General features: G+C 43.1%; 3 protein-coding genes across 3 annotated transcripts in view; 2 read left to right on the top strand and 1 right to left on the bottom strand.

The window, feature by feature from the left end:
* The window catches only part of LOC309562750 (uncharacterized protein), a 253,710-nt gene that overhangs the window by 99,327 nt on the left and 130,385 nt on the right, over positions 1-23,998 (bottom strand). The window lies entirely within an intron of this gene.
* LOC309564444 (uncharacterized protein) overlaps positions 1-23,998 on the top strand; it is a gene marked incomplete at both ends in the record, with an annotated part of 110,381 nt that overhangs the window by 2,906 nt on the left and 83,477 nt on the right. The window contains 4 exons of the mRNA XM_082269074.1: positions 2,292-3,152; positions 11,458-11,510; positions 17,915-17,967; positions 23,472-23,568. Of these exons, the coding sequence (XP_082125200.1) occupies positions 2,292-3,152; positions 11,458-11,510; positions 17,915-17,967; positions 23,472-23,568 (1,064 nt within the window). The remainder of the gene's footprint in view (positions 1-2,291; positions 3,153-11,457; positions 11,511-17,914; positions 17,968-23,471; positions 23,569-23,998) is intronic.
* Positions 18,042-19,871, top strand: LOC309562851 (uncharacterized protein). Its single transcript, XM_082267169.1, has 2 exons — positions 18,042-18,056; positions 18,473-19,871. The coding sequence occupies exon 2, from the start codon at positions 18,856-18,858 to the stop codon at positions 19,687-19,689; it is 834 nt and encodes a 277-aa protein (XP_082123295.1). The 5' UTR covers positions 18,042-18,056; positions 18,473-18,855; the 3' UTR covers positions 19,690-19,871.

Genomic DNA, 23,998 nt, shown 5'->3' on the forward strand with positions numbered 1-23,998 from the left:
CCTGAGTGCCCCTTAAGTTAGTGCCTTTTTACATTCTTCACCAGAGTGCCCCCTTACATCCTCCACCAGAGTGCTTCCTAAGTTAGTGCCCCCTTACATCCTCCACCAGAGTGCCCCCTAAGTTAGTGCCCCCTTACATCCTCCACCAGAGTGCCCCCTAAGTTAGTGCCTCTTTACATCCTCCACCAGAGAGCCCCCTTACATCCTCCACCAGAGTGCTCCCTAAGTTAGTGACCCCTTACATCCTCCACCAGAGTGCCCCCTTATATCCTCCAACAGAGTGACCCCTAAGTTAGTGCCTCCTTACATCCTCCACCAGAGAGCCTCCTTATATCCTCCAACAGAGTGCCCCCTAAGTTAGTGCCTCCTTACATCCTCCACCAGAGTGCCCTCTAAGTTAGTGCCCCTTACATCCTCCACCAGAGTGCCCTCTAAGTTAGTGCCCCCTTACATCCCCCACCAGAGTGCCCCTTAAGTTAGTGCCTTTTTAAATTCTCCACCAGAGTGCCCCCTTACATCCTCCACCAGAGTGCCTCCTTACATCCTCCACCAGAGTGCCCCCTAAGTTAGTGCCTCCTTACATCCTCCACCAGAGTGCCCCCTAAGTTAGTGCCTCCTTACATCCTCCACCAGAGTGCCCCCTTATATCCTCCAACAGAGTGACCCCTAAGTTAGTGCCTCCTTACATCCTCCACCAGAGAGCCTCCTTATATCCTCCAACAGAGTGCCCCCTAAGTTAGTGCCTCCTTACATCCTCCACCAGAGTGCCCTCTAAGTTAGTGCCCCTTACATCCTCCACCAGAGTGCCCTCTAAGTTAGTGCCCCCTTACATCCTCCACCAGAGTGCCTCCTAAGTTAGTGCCCCCTTACATCCTCCGCCAGAGTGCCCCCTTACATCCTCCGCCAGGGTGCCCCCTAAGTTAATGCCCCCTTATGTCCTCCTACTCCTCTAGAGTGCCCCCTTACATCCTCTGCCAGAGTCCTCCCTATGTCCTCCTGCTCCTCCAGAGTGCCCCCTTTCTGGTCTGGGTGCGACTCGGAAGCAGCTGGCAGCAAAACACTTTAGAGCAGAAAATCTTTCTCTGCAACTCTGAATTGCGCATGCGCAGTTCCTGAGCCAGCCGATTGGAGAACTGCCGAGCTCGGCCTCTACTCATGCCTTGGGGACATAGTAATTTGGAAGTAGTCTTCTGGTTCCAACACGTTCTGGGCTTTTCTGACACATCCACTTGCCTGACGCGTGGTGAATTCTGGTAGAATAGTCAAACATTCCCATAGACACACTCCTTAACCTTGTGGACGGCCTTCCCAGAAGAGTTGAAGCTGTTATAGCTGCAAAAGGTGGGCCAACTCAATATTAAACCCTACGGACTAAGACTCGGAGGCCATCAAAGTTCATTTGCGCGAAGACCACACCACAATCTGTTCCAGTGATGGCCAACCTTGGCACCCCAGATGTTTCGGAACTACATTTCCCATGATGCTCATGCACTCTGAAGTATAGTTCAGCATCATGGGAAATGTAGTTCCAAAACATCTGGGGCACCAAGGTTCGCCATCACCGTCATAGTCCAACCTAATTTGGAAGTAGTCTTCTGGTTCCACACGTTCTGGGCTTTTCTGACACATCCACTTGCCTGACGCGTGGTGAATTCTGGTAGAATAGTCAAACATTCCCATTAGACACACTCCTAAACCTTGTGGACGGCCTTCCCAGAAGAGTTGAAGCTGTTATAGCGGAAAAGTGTGGGCCAACCAAGGTTCGCCACCACTGTGGACAATAGTCCAACCTAGTCAAACATTCCCATAGACACAGTTTCTGAAGACCACACCGCAAACTGTTGATGTCATAGTCCAGTGATGGTGAACCTTGGCACCTCAGATGTTTCGGAACTAGATGTGATTGGTCGATCTTGACCAGAATTCACCACCCATCAGGCAATGGATGTGTCAGAAAAGCCCAGAACATGTTGGAACCAGAAGACTACTTCCAAATTAGGTTGGACTATGACGGTGATGGTGAACCTTGGCACCTCCGATGTTTCGGAAATACATTTCCCCTGATGCTCATGCACTCTGAAGTGTATTTGAGCATCATGGGAAATGTAGTTCCAAAACATCTGGGGCACCAAGGTTCCCCATCACCGTCATAGTCCAACCTAATTTGGAAGTAGTCTTCTGGTTCCAACACGTTCTGGGCTTTTCTGACACATCCACTTGCCTGACGCGTGGTGAATTCTAGTCAAGATCGACCAATCACATCTAGCACTAATCTTTTTATTTATTTTTAGTACATGGATGTGACGTTGGGAGAACCTCAGAGAGTCGTCTTTGGTCTCCAGATTGGAAAGTAGACATGGACACGACTCAATATTGTCCTGAAGAAGACCTCTTCACCGGAAACGTCTCCCCGAGTGCTGATGGATCATCTCCGATCCTCATACCAAATGACGGTGACGTCCTTGATACGGATGAGATCTTCTCCTGTACCGATTGTGGAGAACAATTTAGCCTAAAAGCCAGCCTCCGGATCCACAAAAGATCCCACAAAGAACATGGCCTGTATTCCTGTTCCACGTGCGGGAAATGCTTTGTCAAGAGGTACGATTTCGATAGGCACCAAAGAACTCACGCGGATGGCGGCCCTCAGTCCTGTCCGCTGTGCGGGAAGCGTTTTCGAAATAAGGCAGAGCTGGCCAAACATGAGAGGTCCCACACGGATGAGAAGCCGTTTTCCTGTTCGGAGTGCGGAAAGTCTTTCGTGCGGAACCAAGATCTCATTAGGCATCACCGATCTCACACGGGGGAAAAGCCGTTCCTGTGTCGCGAGTGCGGGAAATGCTTTTCGCAGAAGTCCCACCTTTCCAGGCATCAGCGGTGCCACACGGGCGAGAAGCCGTATTCCTGCCCAGAGTGCGGGAAGTGTTACCCGCGGAAATCGCAGCTGAACAGGCACCAGATCAATCACACGGGCGAGAAGCCCCATTCCTGCCCCGAGTGCGGGAAAAGTTACGTGTATAAATCGGACCTCGTCGTGCATCAGAGGTCCCACACGGGGGAGGAGCCGTATGAATGCTCCAAGTGTGGGAAAGGCTTTCTAAAAAAATCCGATCTCTCCAGACATCAGAGATCCCAAGATGAATGTTATGAATGTTAAAGAGTGCGGGAAAGGTATTGTGCCGTTCAACCAGGGCCATCTTTAATGTAGGGCAAAAGGGGCAGCTGCCCCGGGCCAAGTCATTGTTTTGGGGCCCCAAGCAGCTGCCCCTTGAGCCTGCTCTGCTGGCAAATAGTCAGTAAGTGAATTCGGGCGAGCCCATGAAAATTTTTGCCCGGGGTCCAATCAAAGTTAAAGACGGCCCTTCTTCCCGCAAAAATCTAATACCGAGAAGAAGACTTAGTGCTCAAAATGCGGGAAATGTTCGACATTTGTGTTGGCATAAGAGCCCTTCATAAAGAGGGTGGAGTTTGTTAAACTTATAAAGAGGGTGGAGTTCGTTAATGTTCATAAGGTTCCATTTGACTGGAGGGAGGGGGGCGGAGCATGTGTGGATGAGTCCTGCGGTGTAGTCTGATCTCCCCTGCTCCCCACCCATCCCTATGCTTCACTAGGCCCATCCCACCCAACCCCATGACCTCCGTCTCCCGGGATCAGGTCACATGTCCCAGGGGTTTACAGGACCAAAAAAGAAAGCAGTGCTCCAGGCAGGCCCTCCCATACACCGCTACTACCACACCCATTAGAGGGCGGCTCCTCCCCCCGCAGCTTTCTTCACGGGAAAACGTAAAAAAACGGATTGACCGCACACAGCTGAGGGGGCGCAAAACTGGACGTGCAGAACCGAAAATTCCGGGCGTTCTGATGCCTTTTTTACCTTTTCATTAATCCAATTTTCGCATTCGGTCGAATCGAACTCAACCGAATCTGAAAAATTCGAATCGCATTCAAATCAAATTCCATTCAAAATTTAATTTACTCTACTCGAAAATTCGAATTTCGGAAAATGATTATATGCTTTCTATTCCATTCTGTTCTAATGGTTTTTTTTTTTTATTATTTACTATTATATTCTATCTTCTATTCTATTCGAAATTAGAATTTCAGAAAACAGATATATGGTTATATTCTTTCTGTTTCTAATCTAATTTATTCTATTCATATTTTGGAAGAGGGTTATATTCTATTGTTTTTTTCTATTCTTTTCTATTCTATTCAAATTTATTCTATTCAAAATTTGAATTTCGGAATAAAGGTTATATTATTTCTATTCTATTCTATCCTTTTCCATTCTTATAGAATTTGTTCTATTCAAATTTTGGAACATGGTTATATTCTTTATATTCTGTTTTATTTTCTATTCTGGTCAGTTCAATTTTCTATTCTTTTCTATTCTTTTCAAATTTTCTATTATTTTCTAGTGTTTATTCTGTTCTTTTCTATTTTATTCTTTCCTATTCTAAACTAATTTATTCTATTCAGATTTTGGAAGATCGTTATATTCTTTCTATTCTATTCTAGTCTATTCTATTTGTTTTTTTCTATTCTCTTCTATTATTTTCTATTCTAGTCAATTCTACTTTCTATTCTATTCTATTCAAATTCAAATGTATTCTTTTTGAATTTTGGAAAATAGTTATATTCTTTCTATTCTATTGTTGTTTTTTTTTTTTATTATTCTATTCTTTTATTTTCTACTCTATTCTTTTCTATGCGAATTTGAATTTATTCTATTCGAAATGCGAATTTCAGAAGACGGTTGTATCCTGTTTTATTCTATGCTTTTTTTTCTACTCTATTCTATTTTATTTTACTTTATTTTTCTATTCTATTTTATTCTACTCTATTTTTCTACTCTATTCTCTTTTTTTTCTATTCTATTTTTGCTGTTGTATTCAAATTCAAATTTATTCTATTTGAAATTCAAATTTTAGAAGCTGGTTACTGTATATTCTATTTTATTCTATTATTTTTTTTTATTCTATTCTGTTCTTTTATTTTCTATTCTATTTTGTTCTGTTTTACTCTATTCTTGTATTTTCTGTTCTATCCCTTTTTTTTCTATTCTATTTTTTTTATTATGTATTCTTTTTTACTCTAATATATTCCATTCTTTTATTTTCTGTTCTATTCCTTTCTATTCTATTATATTCTTTTATATTCTATTCCTTTATTTTCTATTCAATTTTTTTTTATTTTGTATTCTTTTTTACTCTAATATATTCCGTTCTTTTATTTTCTGTTCTTTTCCTTTCTATTCTATTATATTCTTTTTTTATTCTATTCCTTTATTTTCTATTCTATTTTTTCTATTTTTTTTATTTTTATTTTGTATTCAGTTTTACTCTAATATATTCTGTTCTTTTATTTTCTGTTCTATTCCTTTCTATTCTATTATATTCTTTTTTAATTCTATTCCTTTATTTTCTATTCCGTTCTGTTTTACTCTAATATATTCTGTTCTTTTATTTTCTGTTCCATTCTATTATATTCTTTTCTATTTTATTCCTTTTTTTTTTCTATTCTATTTTATTCTCTTCGAAAGCTATTCAAATTCGAATTTCATCCAAAAATTTTGTTTCGTTATTTCGGACTCGTTTAAATTCGTTAACTATTGTAATTAGAAAATTCGGATATATCTGAATTCCCAAATAACAAAACATTCATCCGAATTTCAAATTCGTAATGGTACGAACAACACGTCTATACAGAACAAAAATGAATGTGTTTCGGGCGAAACGCGTCGGATTTGTTCTGTAGTCCTCCCTCTGCTGTGTCTATAGATTCTACAATGAAGGCCAATTTCGAGTGCGGCCAACCAATTTTTTTTCTCCGTTTCCTGGTCTACAGGACCAGACTTCCTGCACTGACGTGTCTCACACATGGCCAGCAGGGGGGGGGCCACCAAGCTCTGAGACATCAGGAAGTGACGGCCGGCTCCCCAAACTAAGGTAGGGCCCCTGAGAAGAACCAGCGTGAAGACCCCGCTGGACTCCATGGGCTGGAAAGTATCTACAGCCTACGTACCTTTATCTTTGCTGTAGCCAAGTGAAGGTTCTCTTTATCCACTTGTCCCAGCCTGGTGGCCCTTTAAAAGGGAAGTGGAGGCGGGGCTTCCTGATCAGGGGGTTGGCTTTTGCAGTTTGTCACATGATCGGGAGCTCCCAATCGTAAACAGCGACCGGTAGTTGACAGCTCAGTCAGTGTGCTAGGAGCGCGCACCTCAACACAGATGGTGGTTCTCCAAGGATGCCTACAGTAGGTGGAAGGACTCTTGGCCTGTAAGGTCCAGATCCCCCACATACAGTATCTCACAAAAGTAAGTACACCCCTCACATTATTCTATCTTTTCATGTGACAACACTGAAGAAATGACACTTTGCTACAATGTAAAGTAGTGAGTGTACAGCTTGTATAACAGTGTAAATTTGCTGTCCCCTCAAAATAACTCAACACACAGCCATTAATGTCCAACAAAAGTGAGTACACCCCTAAGTGAAAATGTCCAAATTGGGCCCAATTAGCCATTTTCCCTCCCCGGTGTCATGTGACTCGTTAGTGTTACAAGGTCTCAGGTGTGAATGGGGAGCAGGTGTGTTAAATTTGGTGTTATCACTCTCACTCTCTCATACTGGTCACTGGAAATTCAACACGGCACCTCACGGCAAAGAACTCTCTGAGGATCTGGAAAAAAAAAAAGAATTGTTGCTCTACATAAAGATGGCCTAGGCTATAAGAAGATTGCCAAGACCCTGAAACTGAGCTGCAGCACGGTGGCCAAGACCATACAGCGGTTTACTTAGGGGTGTACTCACTTTTGTTGGACATTAATGGCTGTGTGTTGAGTTATTTTGAGGGGACAGCAAATTTACACTGTTATACAAGCTGTACACTCACTACTTTACATTGTAGCAAAGTGTCATTTCTTCAGTGTTGTCACATGAAAAGATAGAATAAAATATTTACAAAAATGTGAGGGGTGTACTTACTTTTGTGAGATACTGTATGTGCGGCGTGTGGACCTTATAGGCCACCAGTCCTACCACCTACAGCCATCAAGAAGAGGTTCACGTCTATCTCTATGGATGGCAACAACAGCTTTTCCGTGAGACTTCCCATCCGTAATTCTTCACTGACCAATCATGGATAAGTCGGCAGAAGCTTCCAAGCAAGAGATGGCGATAAGAGAGGAGCTCAATATTGGTTTTGGTCTGAAGAGCAGGGGAGATCAGACTACAACCAAGTTTTTTTTTTTTTGAGGGCGGAAAGTGCCCCCTACTGTTTGTACTCGGTGAATCAGACATTTTCCAATGTAACGTTTCATTTATCTAAAAAAAAAAAAATTAAAATTTATTTCCAAATTTTATGTTTTACTATTAAACGTCTGTAGATTAAATAATGTATATACTTAAAATTGTGGGGAAAAAAATTAAAATCATTACAATATTTGGTGATTAAAATGTACCCGGGGGTCTCTATTGTTTTTCCTTGCTATTCTTTTCTAATACTATAAGGAAGTTGGATTTAAATCTTTTTATATTTGTCTCTCAGAAATAAACTCTGTAGTGCGTTTACCTGCGTATGATTTGATATTTTCTCATTTATGGACAGTATGGCCTCCTGTTCCCAGTATGAAATCGTGGCCCTCAACATCTACAAATATATAATTTCTTGCATGGCCGCCATCTCCTACTTCATTTATAGACAGTATGTCCTCCTGTTCATGGTCCTCAGCATCCATATACCCATAATTCCTTCTATGGTCTCCATCTCCTACTTCATTTGTGGACATTATGGCCTCCCCCATTCTCAGGGTTGTATCATGGTCCTCAGCATCCACATACCCATAATGGCTTGTATGGCCTCCATCTCCTACTACATTTATGGACAGTATGGCCTCCTGTTCCCAGTGTGAAATCGTGGCCCTCAACATCAACAAAATTAATAATTTCTTGCATGGCTCCCATATCCTACTTCATTTATGGACAATATGGCCTCCTGTTCCCACTGTTGAATTGTGGCCCTCAACATCCATGTACCCATAATGGCTTGTACGGCTTCCATCTCATACTTAATTTATAGACAGTATGTCCTCCTGTTCATGGTCCTCAGCACCCATATACCCATAATGCCTTCTATGGTCTCCGTATCCGACTTAATTTATGTACAATATGGCCTCCTGTTCCCATTGTTGAATTGTGACCCTCAACATCTATATACCCATAATGGCTTGTACGGCCTCCATTTCCTACTTCATTTGTGGACATTATGGCCTCCCCCATTCTCAGGGTTATATCATGGTCCTCAGCATCCACATACCCATAATGGCTTGTATCGCCTCCATCTTCTACTTCATTTATGGACGGTATGGCCTCCTGTTCCCATTGTTAAATTGTGGCCCTCAACTTCCATATACCCATAATGGCTTGTATGGCCTCCATCTCCTACTTCATTTATAGACAGTATGTCCTCCCATTCTCGGTGTTGAATCATGGCCCTCAGAATCCATATACCCATAATTCCTTCTATGGTCTCCATCTCCTACTTTATTTATGGACATTATGGCTTCCCGTTCTCAGTGTTGTATCAAGGTCTTCAGCATCCACATACCCATAATGGATTGTATGGCCTCCATCTCCTACTTCATTTATGGACAGTATATGGTCTCTCGTTCCCATTGTTAAATTGTGGCCCTCAACTTCCATATACCAATAATGGCTTGTACGGCCTCTTTCTCCTGCTTCATTTATAGACAGTATGTCCTCCCATTCTCGGTGTTGAATCATGGCCCTCAGCATCCATATACCCATAATTCTTTTTATGGTCTCCATCTCCTACTTTATTTATGGACATTATGGCCTCCCGTTTTCAGTGTTGTATCATGGTCCTCAGCATCCACATACCCATAATGGCTTGTACGGCCTCCATCTCCTACTTTATTTATAGACAGTATGTCCTACTGTTCATGGTCCTCAGCATCCATATACCCATAATGCCTTCTATGGTCTCCATCTCCCACTTCATTTATTGACAGTATGGCCTCCTGTTCCCAGTGTAAAATCGTGGCCCTCAAAATCCACAAATGTATAATTTCTAGCATGGCCCCCATATCCTACTTCATTTATGGACAATATATCCTCCTTTTCCCCCTGTTGAATTGTGGCCCTCAACATTCATATTCCCATAATGGCTTGTACGGCCTCCATCTCCTACTTCGTTTATGAACATTATGGCCTCCCATTTTTAGTGTTGTATCAAGGTCCTTAACATCCATATACCAATAATGGCTTGTACAGCTTCCGTCTCCTACTTAATTTATAGACAGTATGTCCTCCTGTTCATGGTCCTCCGCATCCATATACCCATAATGCCTTCTATGGTCTCCATCTCCTACTTCATTTATGGACATTATGGCTTCCCGTTCTCAGTGTTGTATCAAGGTCTTCAGCATCCACATACCCATAATGGTTTGTATGGCCTCCATCTCCTACTTCATTTATGGACAGTATGACCTCCTGTTCCCAGTGTAAAATGGTGGCCCTCAAAATCCACAAATCTATAATTTCTTGCATGGCCCCCATATCCTACTTCATTTATGGACATTATGGCCTCCCGTTCTCAGTGTTGTATCATAGTCCTCAGCATCCATATACCCATAATGGCTTCTATGGCCTCCATCTCCTACTTCAACCAGTCCCTGCTCCCTTAATTACAGAAGGAGCCAAAACCTACTTAGCAGCCTAACTAGGAGGATGCTACACAAGTCAAAAAGTATGTAGATATGAACAATGCAGTACTTTAGGGTTGTTTTTTAATCCATCGATATGTGTCAAGGGGCCCATAAAAGTCAAGAGGAGCATATGAGCATATGAAAATGCAAAAAAATATGGAAATGGATGTTCATCCAAACACACCCTTGGAAACAGGACGTGAGATCTTAGCCTTGCTACATTTGGAACAAGGCAAGACCTTTTCACAACGTCCTAGCACATAATTCAGGAAAATGCATGATGAAAAGCACATGATAACGGAAGCCCATAGGTGTGGTGTTAGCCTTATAAAGCACATATGTAAGCCACATAACGCATACATATCTAAATCCATCAAACATCGTTGTTTTATTAAAGGAGTGAAAATCTGAGTTCCATGTGGTCTAGTTTATAGAGCGCTCAGGACGGTCGGATTGCGTTGGCACCAATCACTGTCCAGCAACATCTATAATCCTCAATAATGGATATTCGAGTTTAACAATTCAACTGTTTTTGTTATGGGCTAACCCAGCTTTTCGCAAACAGGGTTCCATGGAACTTCAGGGTTCCTTCAGTGCCGGTTCACACTGTTCCGACTTGTCAGGCGACTTGGTTGCCTGACAAGTCGTGCTCCATTCTGTGCAATTGGAACCGTTCTAATAGGAGCGACTCAAGTCTCTCCGACTTAGAAAAAGGTTCCTGCACTACTTTTGGGCGAAGTCGGAGCGACTTGCATTGACTTCCATTATGTGAAGTCGGTGCAAGCCGCGCCGAAGTCGCGGTGCTCGGTGACTTCATTAAGTCGTCCCGAAGGCGTGTCACCATAGCGTGAACGGACACTTAGAGGTTTCTAGGGGTTCCATGAGCAATGAACAATTCCTGCCTCTCAGATAAGTTCCCACTGACACCACTGATCTTTTTAGCTATCGGTAAGGGGGTAATTCTTCCCAACGACCACAAGTATAAGGAGCATTCTTCCGCAACCATGGTTCCTCCAAGGGTTTCTAGGGGTTCCATGACCAATGAACAATTCCTGCCTCTCAGATAAGTTCCCACAGACACCACTGATCTTTTTAGCTATCTGTAAGGGGGTAATTCTTCCCAATGACCACAAGTGTAAGGAGCATTTTTCCTCAACCAGGGTTCCATGGAACCCTAGGGTTCCTCCAGAGGTTTCTAGGGGTTCCATGAGCAATGAACAATTCCTGCCTCTCAGATAAGTTCCCACTGACACCATTGATTATTTTTTTATCTGTAAGGGGGGAATTCTTCCCACTGACCACAAATGTAAGGAGCATTCTTCCCACTAACCATCATGCTAATGTTCCATAGGCGTTAGATATTATAATTATTAGCAGTGATTCCCTGAGACCGGAAATGTTATTTTAAGGGATGCCTCCATAGTAAAAAGGTTTGGAAAGACTGGGTGATATAGATACGTAATAACATGCAGCTGAAACGAGCAAACACGCCACCGGTCAGACCAGTAAGAGTTAATGAATGCTGCAGCTTTAATATTCACCACAAGATGGCGACCTTCATGGAATGCGCAGACAAGAAGCGTTTGGACACATGGAAAGGAAGTGATGTCTGGTATAAATAGGAAACTCAGAGGAGAGTCGGGAGGAAGTAGAGAGGAGACATTGCTGGAACTGGCAACAGAGGAGGTAATAAGATCTTATATTAACATATGGTGACTTTCATCACCAGCTGAGGCTAAGACGCTCACGTATATACCGCATAGAAATTATATTAACCACAGGGTGAAAACCCGTGTGCACTCACAGAATATTTTCTTCAATATGGAAAAGTGTTGGATTTGTACAATTTCATGTTAGCAGTCTAAGACGTGAAACTTTTTTGGGTGGAGGGTATAGCATTATCAGTTAGTTGCAGGTTTTATTGCTTGTCTTGATTTTCATGTCCGTGAAAGTTCTCGTGTATCCTGGTCATGGTATATCTAGTAGTAGTCGATCGCATGACCTGAATAAATGATAGCTTTTATAGACACAAAGGCTTGGCCTGAAAAAAGGGCTTGGGGAAGCTATGAAACATCTTCAACATTCAGGTAATGGTATATCTAATAGTAGTTGATCACATTCAACTGGACTTGTCCTTAACATTGAAGATATTGCGTAGTTTAGCCAAGGCATTTCCTAAGTTGGAGACGCTACAAAAATATTTTCAACATTACAGAACAAATACAGTCGAATGTAACTAGCTACTACTAAATGCACCATGACCTGGATAAACGAGATCCTTCAGAGACATGTAGGCTTGGCCTGAAGAAAGGGCTTGGAGAAGCTATGAAATGTCTTCAATCTTTCGGTCATGGTACATCAAGTAGTAGTTGGTTACATTCAACTGGGCTTTTTCTGAAATGTTGAGGATATTTCATAGATTTCCCAACTGAAGAAGTGGCTTTGGACAAAATACAAATCATCTGCAACATTACAGGACAAGCCCAGTTGAACGTGACCAATTATGAAGACATTGCATAGCTTCTCCAAGTCCTTTCTTCAGGCCAAGCTACTACTACATGTACCATGACCTGGATAAATGAGAGCCTTCAGATACATGTAGGCTTGGCCTGAAGAAAGGACTTGGAGAAGCTATGAAATGTCTTCAATCTTTCGGTCATGGTACATCAAGTAGTAGTTGGTTACATTCAACTGGGCTTTTTCTGAAATGTTGAGGATATTTCATAGATTTCCCAACTGAAGAAGTGGCTTTGGACAAAATACAAATCATCTGCAACATTACAGGACAAGCCCAGTTGAACGTGACCAATTATGAAGACATTGCATAGCTTCTCCAAGTCCTTTCTTCAGGCCAAGCTACTACTACATGTACCATGACCTGGATAAAAATGAGATCCTTCAGAGACATGTAGGCTTGGCCTGAAGAAAGGACTTGGAGAAGCTATGAAATGTCTTCAATCTTTAGGTCATGGTACATCAAGTAGTAGTTGGTTACATTCAAATGGACTTTTTCTGAAATGTTGAGGATATTTCGTAGATTTCCCAACTGAAGAAGTGGCTATGGACAAAATACAAATCATCTTCAACTTTACAGGACAAGCCCAGTTGAACATGACCAATTATGAAGACATTTCATAGCTTCTCCAAGTCCTTTCTTCAGGCCAAGCTACAACTAGATATACCATGACCTGGATAAATGAGAGCCTTCAGAGACATGTAGGCTTAACCTGAAGAAAGAGCTTGGAGAAGCTATGAAATGTCTTCAATCTTTAGGTCTTGGTACATCAAGTAGTGGTTGGTTACATGCAAATGGGCTTTTTCTGAAATGTTGAGGATATTTCGTAGATTTCCCAACTGAAGAAGTGGCTTTGGACAAAATATAAATCATCTGCAACATTACAGGACAAGCCCAGTTGAACGTGACCAATTATGAAGACATTTCATAGCTTCTCCCAGTCCTTTCTTCAGGCCAAGCCTGTGTGTCTGCGAAGGTTCTCATTTGCCCATGTCATGGTATGTAGTAGCTAGTTACATTCAACTGGACTTGTTCTGTAATTCTGAAGACATTTTGTAGTGTCTCAAACTTAGGAAATGGCTTGGATAAACTATGAAATATCTTTAACGTTACAGCACAACTCCAGTTGAATGTGATCAACTACTACTAGATGTACCATAACCTGAATGTTGAAGATGTTCTATAGCTTCTCCAAGGCCACTTCTTCAGGCCAAGACTGTGTGGCTCTGAGGTTCTCATTTATCCAGGTCATAGAACATATATTGGTAGCTAGTTACATTCACCTGGACTTTTCTGTAATGCTAAAGACGTTTTGTAGTGGTCTCCAACTTAGGAAATGGCTTTGATAAACTATGAAATATCTTTAATGTTACAGAACAAGCTCAGTTGAATGAGACCAACTACTACTTGATGTACCATGACCTGAATGTTGAAGACGTTTCATAGCTTCTGCAAGCCACTTACTCAGACCAAGCCTGTGTGGTTCTGAAAGTTCTTATTTATCCAGGTCATGGTACATCTATTAGTAGCTAGTTATATTCAACAGGACTTGTTCTGTAATGTTGAAGATATTTATTAGCTTCTCCAACTGAAGAAGTAGCTTGGGAAAGATACATATTAACTTCAAGATTACGGGACAAGCCCAGATGAATGTAACCAACCAACTACTGCTAGATATAGATCAAAAACGAAGGGATTTCCAGTCACTACTTACCAACCAGCCAGCAACCAGCCAAATTAACCTGTCTAACAGTATGCGTTAAAAACAGGGGTTTAGTTGCACACATTTGCAAATACATGCATAAGCTGCAGGCCGCGCCAAGGCACCCTGATATCTGCAGTCCCTAACTCTACCTTTAAAGAGTCTCCACAATGGGAGCACATGCATTCTCATGAGATAGATTGAGGACAGGTGACTGGAGGGAGCCCACCCCTCCTTAAAGGCGCAGGGTCACACTGAACACCCAGCACATAGCACAATGGCAGCGAAGGTGTCAGTGCGTTACCTGACCAATATAAACGTTATACGATATACCATGACCTAAATTTTGAAGACATTTCATAGCTTTTCTGAGCCCTTTCTTCAGGCCAAGGCTATTCGTCTCTGAAAGATCTCATTTGTCCAGGTCATGGTACATCTATTAGTAGCTAGCCAAATTCAACTGGACTTGTTTTGTAATGCTGAAGACATTTTGTAGTGTCTCCAACTTGGGACTACGAAATCTCTTCAACATTGAATGTAACTAGCTACTACTACTACTAGACGTCCAATGGCCGGAATGTTGAAGATGTTTCGTAGCTTCTCCAAGCCACTTGTACAGATTAAGCCCCTGTGTCTGTGAAGGTCCCCATTTATCTGGGTCTTTGCAATTTCTAAAGCGTCGTACACAGGCGTCGAAAATCGGCAGGGAATTTTCGTCCGACGACCGATCTGCCGATTTTCGGCTTGTTAGTATGATGCTTCCGACAACCGACTCCGACTTTTCGGCCGAAAAAAATCTGGTGCACAGGCTATAAAATTTTTGTCTGCCGATTTTCGTGCAGTCAGTACAGATTTCGACAGGGAAAAATCTAATGAGCAAGTCTGGGCATGCTCAGAGAAGAAAGAACACAAAGAAAGCAAACCAACACATGACATCACTTCTGAAGTAGAATTTTGTCGGGCGAGAAAATTAATTTGTGTGCAGTCTAGGCACATTCCAACCAACAAAACACAACTCTGGACAAAAGACGGACGATCGGTCGGCCGATAATCGTTGCGTGTGTACTAGGCTTAATAGTAGTTTCCTCAATTGCATTGGACTTGTCCTATAACGTTAAAGATGTTTCATAACTGAAGAAGTGGCTTGGAGAAGGTCAAGTTCAGCATTACAGAACAAGTCCAGTTGAATGTGACGATTACTACTAGATATACCATGACCAGGATAAATGAGGACCTTCACAGACACAAGGGCTTAGCTTGAAGAAGCAGCTTTCATAAGCTACAAAAGACCTTCAACAATAAAAGTCCATTTGAATGTGACTTACTACTACTAGACACTGCTTACCAAGACCTGGATAAATGAGAATCTTCACAGACACATAGGCTTAGACTGGAGAAGTGGCATGGAGAACCTATGAAACATCTTCAACACAGAACAAGTACAGCTGAATGTGACCAACTTCTGCTATCTGTCTTTATTTTATGGTCTGTTATTTATAAGACAACATGAACAGAGAGAAGCAAATTTAACATCTTTTTCTTACACTAATTTTTCCATAATTACCCAACTGAAGCCGGAAAGGAGTAGTTCTCCTATCATTGTAGGAGTGTTTGGACACACACGGGAGAAATGATTTGGTTTACAGAGAAGCCTCATACAGCATCCCTCCCAGTGTTCCTTGATCCTGAGTTAGTTTGTCCTATGATATCACGCTGACCTCACAGCTTCAATGGGCCTTTGTTTAGAGTCAGCATGTCCTATAACATCACACTGACCCTACACTGACTTCACAGCTCCTCCACCCAATGTCCTTCAATCTAGAGTCAACCCATCCTATGATGTCACACTGACCCTACACTGAGCTCATAGCTCTTCCTCCCAGTGTTCCTCTATCCAGAGTCAGCACATCACATGGCTACACTTTAACCCTACATGGACCTCACAGCTCCTCCTCCCAATGTCCATCAATCCAGAGGCAACCCAACCTATGATGTCACACTGACCCTACACTGAGCTCATAGCTCTTCCTCCCAGTGTTCCTCTATCCAGAGTCAGCAAATCACATGGCTTCACTTTAACCCTACATGGACCTCACAGCTCCTCCTCCCAATGTCCATCAATCCAGAGGCAACCCAACCTATGATGTCACACTGACCCTACACTGAGCTCATAGCTCTTCCTCCCAGTGTTCATCTATCCAGAGTCAGCACATCACATGGCTTCACATTGACCCTACATGGACCTCACAGCTCCTCCACCCAATGTCCCTCAATCTAAAGTCAACCCATCCTATGATGTCACACTGACCCAACACTGAGCTCATAGCTCTTCCTCCCAGTGTTCCTCTATCCAGAGTCAGCACATCACATGGCTACACTAAAGTCAATCCATCCTATGATGTCACACTGACCCTACACTGAGCTCATAGTTCTTCCATCCAGTGTTCCTCTATCCAGAGTCAGCACATCACATGGCTTCACATTGACCCTACATGAACCTCACAGCTCCTCCACCCAATGTCCATCAATCCAGAGGCAACCCACCCTATGATGTCACACTGACCCTACACTGATCTCATAGCTCTTCCATCCAGTGTTCCTCTATCCAGAGTCAGCCCACTTCACATGGCTTCACACTGACCCTACATGGACCTCACAGCTCCTCCTCCCAATGTCCCTCAATCTAGAGTCAACCCATCCTATGATGTCACACTGACCCTACACTGAGCTCACAGCTCCTCCTCCCAATGTCCCTCCATCCTGAGTCAGCACAATTTATAACATCACACTGACCTCACAGCTACTTGCAAGTTAAGGCAGGAGCCAAACAAATTTAAATCTGTTTTGAGCATAATTATGTCGGAAGCAATAGTACAGAACCAGGAAATTCTGAATGTAACATCAACCCCCCATAACCCTAATACATCGTCATCCTAATTTTGTATAACCAGTACAGTCCACTTAATTATCTATTATCCATCTACAGAAAAACCTGTATAGGTCACATGACCACATCAATGAGGATGGAGAAGGACCGGAGTCACATGACTGAGAGGATACTAAACCTCACCCTGGAGATTATCTACCTGCTGACCGGAGAGGTGAGGAGGATTCTGGGATGTCACATGACATCATTCTTATCTCTATTAATAAAACACAGACCTGACCGGAGAGGTGAGGAGGATTCTGGGAGGTCACATGACATCACTCTTATCTCTATTAATAAAACACAGACCTGACCGGAGAGGTGAGGAGGATTCTGGGATTCTAACATGATATTCCTATTGGTTCCTCAATACAGAGATTTCCTCTTCTGAAGTCAGGTGATCATATGACCATCACAGTGCCTCCATGTGACTCCCTAAAACCTGAGAGACACAACATGGAGAAGATTCTAGAAGTCACCAAGAAGATGATGGAGCTGCTGACAGGAGAGGTGAGCGGTGCTGGGAATTCTGGGACATTATCCAGTAACAGACAAGGGATGTGTCTGGATGGTGACTGTATCATTGTGTGTGTCAGGTTCCTATAAGGTGTCAGGATGTCACTGTCTATATTTCTTGATATAGGGTTGGGGGTATTTAGAAGACAGTAAGGACTTCTTGAAGGATGTAAAGATAGAGAAATGCCAAACCTTCACATCACCGGGTAAGAGGAGACTTTATTGTAAAGTAGAGAGCAGTACGGAGGATCCACCTAGATCCCCCATCATCTGATAAACACATAGAAACAATGTATTCAGTCAGTGTGTGTGTTTCCTACAGATGGATCCAGTAATGGGAACCCACCAGAGAGAAGTCCCCGTCCTCTGTATTCCCGGGATTCCACACAGGAAGGTCACACCATCCCTCACCATCATCAGGTAGATGGGACTGACCAACTAGAACATGAAAGCCAACGAAGGTCTGATATGTGCAAAGTAAAGCTTATACTTCACTAAAGTTATTTTCTATCATTTTCTTGATTTAGGGTGAAGATCTGATAGATATACAAGTTAAGATTAAGACAGAAGAAGATGAGATGTATGTGGGGGATGATCAGACATATATCGAGGAGGATGGAATGACGAGGACATTCATAGAGGAGGAAACTCCTACAGAGATCAGCACAGGTGGGATCCTAAATACATTTCCTCTAGTCATACCACAGTCATTGGACCAGAGTAGGGCAGGGGCGTATGAAATGTTCTCCGACCCTTCAGTTATGCTCATACCAACTGTTTTTCATATTCCTACATCATTGACCGTATAAGGAACTGTACTACATAAATGAATAATAAAGGTGTTGGGGACCACCGTTACCATTGTCATTCCAATAAAAGGACAGTCCCTATTTTCTGACGAGGTTCTGTAAATATAGGATTGAGCTGGAAGAACATCCAAAGGGCCCATTTCCTGGTTTACTTGAGGGTGGAAGGATAAGATACTCACCACTTGCTTTGAAGCTGTCTGGTGTAGGTTGAACCCTGGTTGAGGTTAGCTAGCAAACCTTTTCATTCATTTTTTTGTTTTGTTTTTTTTTATATAGTATATGGACTTGAAATTGGGAAAACCTCAGAGGATTGTCTCACTTTGTCTCCAGACTGTAAAGTAGAAGATGAGGACATCACACAGTATAGCTCAGGAGAGAACCCAGCCACCCAACAATATTGTCCCGGAGAAAACGTCACTACCCAACAATATTGTTCAGGAGAAAGCCCTGATACCCAACAATATTGTTCAGGAGAAAGCCCCACCACCCAACAATATTGTCCAGGAGAAAATCTCACTACCCTACAATATTGTCCAGGAGAAAACCCTGTTACCCCAGATATCCATCAGCTGCCACCTAATGTGGGTAGACCATTGTATATCTCTTATCCTGAGGAACCTCCGACTATAAGAGATGGAGCCATCCTTCGGGCAGATAACATGATTACCTTTACAGATTCCCATAAATCCCATCTTCATGAGCAAAAAAGTTCATGCATAGGTCAGCGGTCTTATTCCTGTCCCGTGTGTGGAAAGTGCTTTGTCAGAAAGTCACATGTTGAAAGACACCAAAGGTCTCACACGGGGGAGAAGCCATTTTCCTGTGCTGAGTGTGGAAAATGTTTTTCACAGAAGTGCCATCTTACCAAACACCAGAAACATCACACGGGTGAGAAGCCGTATTCTTGTCCAGAGTGTGGGCAATGTTACTCACAGAAATCGCTACTAGACAGACATCACAGATCCCACACAGGGGAAAAGCCATATTCCTGCCCTGAGTGCGGGAAAGGTTTTACGCAGCAGGCCCATCTTTCCAGACATCAGAGATCCCACACAGGCGAGAAGCCATATTCCTGCCCCGACTGCGGACAGTGCTATTCACAGAAATTACAACTTGTCGCCCATCAAATATACCACACGGGAGAGAAGCCGTATTCCTGCTCCGAGTGCAACAAAAGCTTTGTGCGTAAACAAGATCTCGCCCGGCATCACAGGTCTCATACAGGGGAGAAGCCGTATTCCTGTCCCGTGTGCGGGAAATGTTTCTCGCAGAAGTCCCATCTTCCCGGACATCTGAGATCCCACACAGGCGAGAAGCCGTATTCCTGCCCCGAGTGCGGGAAAAGTTTTGTGTATAAAGTAGACCTCACTATCCATCGCAGAACTCACACGGGGGAGAAGCCGTATTTATGTCTCGACTGCGGGAAATGTTTTTCAAAAAAAGCAGATCTCTCCAGACATCTAAGATCCCATACGCCCCTCAATGCAAATTAATGTGCAGGAAATGTTTTCTGAGAGAATAACATTTTGCTCTACATCAGAGATCAGAAGCTTAACGATTTTAGGAAGACACCTCAGAAACCACATGGCAGAGGACCCTACTGTTGTTCATAGTGTAATAAACCCTTCATAAGGAAACTAACACCAGAAACTTGCATCTGGTCGACTCTGCTAGATAAAAGGAGGAGGAGGAAGGTATCACTGCTGGTGAAGTTCTTCCTGCAGTGTAGTCTGATCTCCCCTGCTCTTCAGCCAGAAGCAATCCCACCATCCTCACCATTAACCTTCACTTAGAAACTTTGCCTGATTTACCCATGTTCGTATTACCAGGACATGTATATCACAAGCAGAGGGTGGCTTGGTGAAAAATGTTGAATGAGAAGGTCTGGCTCGCAGTCTCCACACTAATTCATCCAAAAGGTCTTCTAATGGGTTGAGGTTAGGACCAGTCAAGTTCCTCCACCCCAAACTCACTCATCCATTCATCTTTGTTCCCTGGTCCAAATCATTTGGTGGAGGGGGAATTATGGTGTGGGGTTGTTTTTCAGGGGTTGGGCTTGGCCCCTTAGTTCCAGTGATGGGAACTCTAAAGGCGTCAGCATACCAAGACATATTGGACAATTTCATGCTCCCACTTTATGGGAAGAGTTTGGGGATGGCCCCTTCCTGTTCCAACATGACTGCGCACCAGTGCACAAAGCAAGATCCATAAAGACATGGATGAGTGAGATTTTGGTGGAGGATTGAGGGGTTGAGGTTAGGACTAGTCAAATTCCTCCACCCCAAACTCGCTCATCCATGTCTTTATGGACCTTGCTTTGTGCAGTGGTCCAATTCATTTGGTGGATGGGGGGATTATGGTGTGGGGTTGTTTTTCAGGGGTTAGGCTAGGCCCCTTAGTTCCAGCGAAGGGAACTCTTAAGGTGTCAGCATACCAAGACATTTTGGACAATTTCATGCTCCCAACTTTGTGGGAAGAGTTTGGGGATGGCCCCTTCCTGTTCCAACATGACTGCGCACCAGTGCACAAAGCAAGATCCAGAAAGACATGGATGAGCGAGTTTGGGGTGGAGGAACTTAACTGGCCTGCAAAAAGTCCTGACCTCAACCCGAAAGAACCCCTTTGGGATGAATTAGTGCGGAGACTGCGAGCCAGGCCTTCTCATCTAAAATCAGTGTCTGAACTCACAAATGTGCTTCTGGAAGAATAGTGAAACATTCCCATAGACACTCCTAAACCTTGTGGACAGCCTTCCCAGAAGAGTTGAAGCTGTTATAGCTGCAAAGGGTGGGCCAACTCAATATTGAACCCTACGGACTAAGATTGGGATGCCATTAAAGTTCATGTGTGTGTAAAGGCAGGGGTCCCAATACGTACTGGTAATATAGTGTATATATAAATATATATGTACCTGATGAAAATGTAATTGTATTCACAATATTTTTGCTTCGTACTATAAAAAATACCTAAAAATCATTAGACGTGTAAGGTGACTGATTCCGATGTGCCTTTAGATGATCACTGGATTTTGCTGGCTGGTGTGTACACAATGACGGTGCCAGGGGTAAGTGAGCTCCTGGGGGACGAGGGGTGGTCACAAAAAGTAGAGGGGGCTTTCTTTTACTAAAAGATTCACTTTTTTTAAGGTGTCAGTACCAGATCCAACCCTGAGTATGAAGTCAGGAGTAACTGGGAAAACAATGGTCGTTTTGATTGCTTTTCAGTGGGATAAGTCCCATCGTTGATGTCAGTGGGATACAATAAGTCCCATCGTTGGTGTGAGTGGGATAAGATAAGTCCCATCCTTGGTGTCAGTGGGAAAGAATAAGGCCCCATCATTGTGGCCAATGGGCAAGCAGAGGTCCCTTTGTTGATGTCAATGGGGTAAACAAAAGTCCATTTTTGGTGTCAGTGGGATAAAATAAGGCCCATCATTGGTGGCAGTGGGATAAAATAAGCCCCATCATTGGTGTCAATGGGATAAAAATTTTAAGCCCCATCGTTGGTGTCAGTGGAAAAAAATAAGTCCCTTTATTGGTGTCATTGGGATAAAATAAGCCATCATTGGTGTCAGTAGGATAAAATAAGCCATCATTGGTGTCAGTAGGATAAAATAAGCCATCATTGGTGTCAGTAGGATAAAATAAGTCCCATCGTTGGTGTCGGTGGGATAAAATAAGCCCCATCCTTGGTGTCGGTGGGATAAAATAAGCCCCATCGTTGGTGTTGGTTGGATAAAATAAGCCATCATTGGTGTCAGTGGGATAAAATAAGCCCCCATCATTGGTGTCAGTGGGATAAAATAAGTCCCATCGTTGGTGTCAGTGGGATAAAATAAGCGCCATCATTGGTGTCAATGAGATAAAATAAGTCCCATCGTTGGCATCGGTGGGATAAAATAAGCGCCATCATTGGTGTCGGTGGGATAAAATAAGCGCCATTGTTGGTGTCAGTGGGATAAAATAAGCCATCACTGGTGTCAGTGGGATAAAATAAGCGCCATCATTGGTGTCGGCGGGATAAAATAAGTCCCATCGTTGGTGTCGGTGGGATAAAATAAGCCATCACTGGTGTCAGTGGGATAAAATAAGCCCCATCATTGGTGTCGGTGGGATAAAATAAGTCCCATCGTTGGTGTCGGTGGGATAAAATAAGCGCCATCATTGGTGTCGGTGGGATAAAATAAGCCCCATTGTTGGTGTCAGTGGGATAAAATAAGCGCCATCATTGGTGTCGGTGGAATAAAATAAGCGCCATCACTGGTGTCAGTGGGATAAAATAAGCCATCACTGGTGTCAGTGGGATAAAATAAGCCCCATCATTGGTGTCGGTGGGATAAAATAAGTCCCATCGTTGGTGTAGGTGTCAATGAGATAAAATAAGTCCCATCGTTGGTGTTGGTGTCAATGAGATAAAATAAGCCCCATTGTTGGTGTCAATGAGTTAAAATAAGCCCCATTGTTGGTGTCAATGAGATAAAATAAGTCCCATCGTTGGTGTCAATGAGATAAAATAAGCCCCATCATTGGTGTCAGTGGGATAAAATAAGTCCCATCGTTGGTGTTGGTGTCAATGAGATAAAATAAGCCCCATCGTTGGTTTCAATGAAATAAAATAAGTCCCATCGTTGGTGTCAATGAGATAAAATAAGTCCCATCGTTGGTTTTAATGAGATAAAATAAGTCCCATCGTTGGCATCAGTGATGGTTCACACTACGAGACATTTCTCTGAGCTCCACAAGGTGATGATCTCACTTCTACCCAGACAAGAAGACTCCATGGAAGACAGGAAGTGATGTCAGGCACAGACAGGAAGTGATGTCAGGTATAAATAGGAAGTTCCAGGTGAGAGGTAAGTTGGGAGGAAGCAGAGAGGAGACATCGCTGGAACTGGCAGCGGAGGAGGTAATGGTTCTGTCGCTCTCTTTCTAATTAAAGATAATGAAATGAAGACGTCTTGAGACCGCCTGCGAAATAAAACCCCAATCTAATAAAAAGTTTATACTTCGTTAGGATAGGCTGAGAAGGTGACCTGTTTCCAACATGCCCCGTAAGTGGGGGAATGTTCTGACCCTGAGCAGGGTTAACCCTTCCATGCCCAAGGATCATCGGCCCAGTTCAAATAATGCCATGGGAGTGTGGGTTGGTCACCTTGGCAAATATCTCAATGAGTAACACACGTACTTATATCTTTTTTTTAGGACTTATTTAATGTCCTATAAAGATTAGGTACATATGTACATGACAATAAATGCTGTTTTTTTTTCAATTATAGGCTGAGAAATAAACCAAAAACTTTGGAGAAATTAAAAAAAAGGAACAAGAAAGTTCCAGAAACCATCAAGAAGATCTTTGGGCTGCTGACGGGAGAGGTGAGCGGTGCCAGGAATTTCCGGGATATTATCCAGTAACAGACAAGGGATGTGTCTGGATGGTGACTGTATCATTGTGTGTGTCAGGTTCCTATAAGGTGTCAGGATGTCACTGTCTATTTCTCCATGGAGGAGTGGGAGTATTTAGAAGGACACAAGGATCTCTACAAGGACGTCATGATGGAGAATCAGCCGCCCCTCACATCACCGGGTAAGAGGAGACTTTATTGTAAAGGAGAGAGCAGTACGGAGGATCCACCTAGATCCCCCATCATCTGATAAACACATAGAAACAATGTATTCAGTCAGTGTGTGTGTTTCCTACAGATGGATCCAGTAATGGGAACCCACCAGAGAGATGTCCCCGTCCTCTGTATTCCCGGGATTCCACACAGGAAGGTCACACCATCCCCCACCATCATCAGGTAGA

Source organism: Pelophylax lessonae (assembly GCF_965119305.1).
Source record: "Pelophylax lessonae genome assembly, chromosome: 9".
In the NCBI taxonomy this organism is placed as follows: domain Eukaryota; kingdom Metazoa; phylum Chordata; class Amphibia; order Anura; family Ranidae; genus Pelophylax; species Pelophylax lessonae.

Coding starts and splice junctions, on each gene's coding strand:
- LOC309562851 (XM_082267169.1), top strand. CDS start 18,856: ATGATTACCTTTACAGATTCCCATAAATCCCATCTTCATGAGCAAAAA.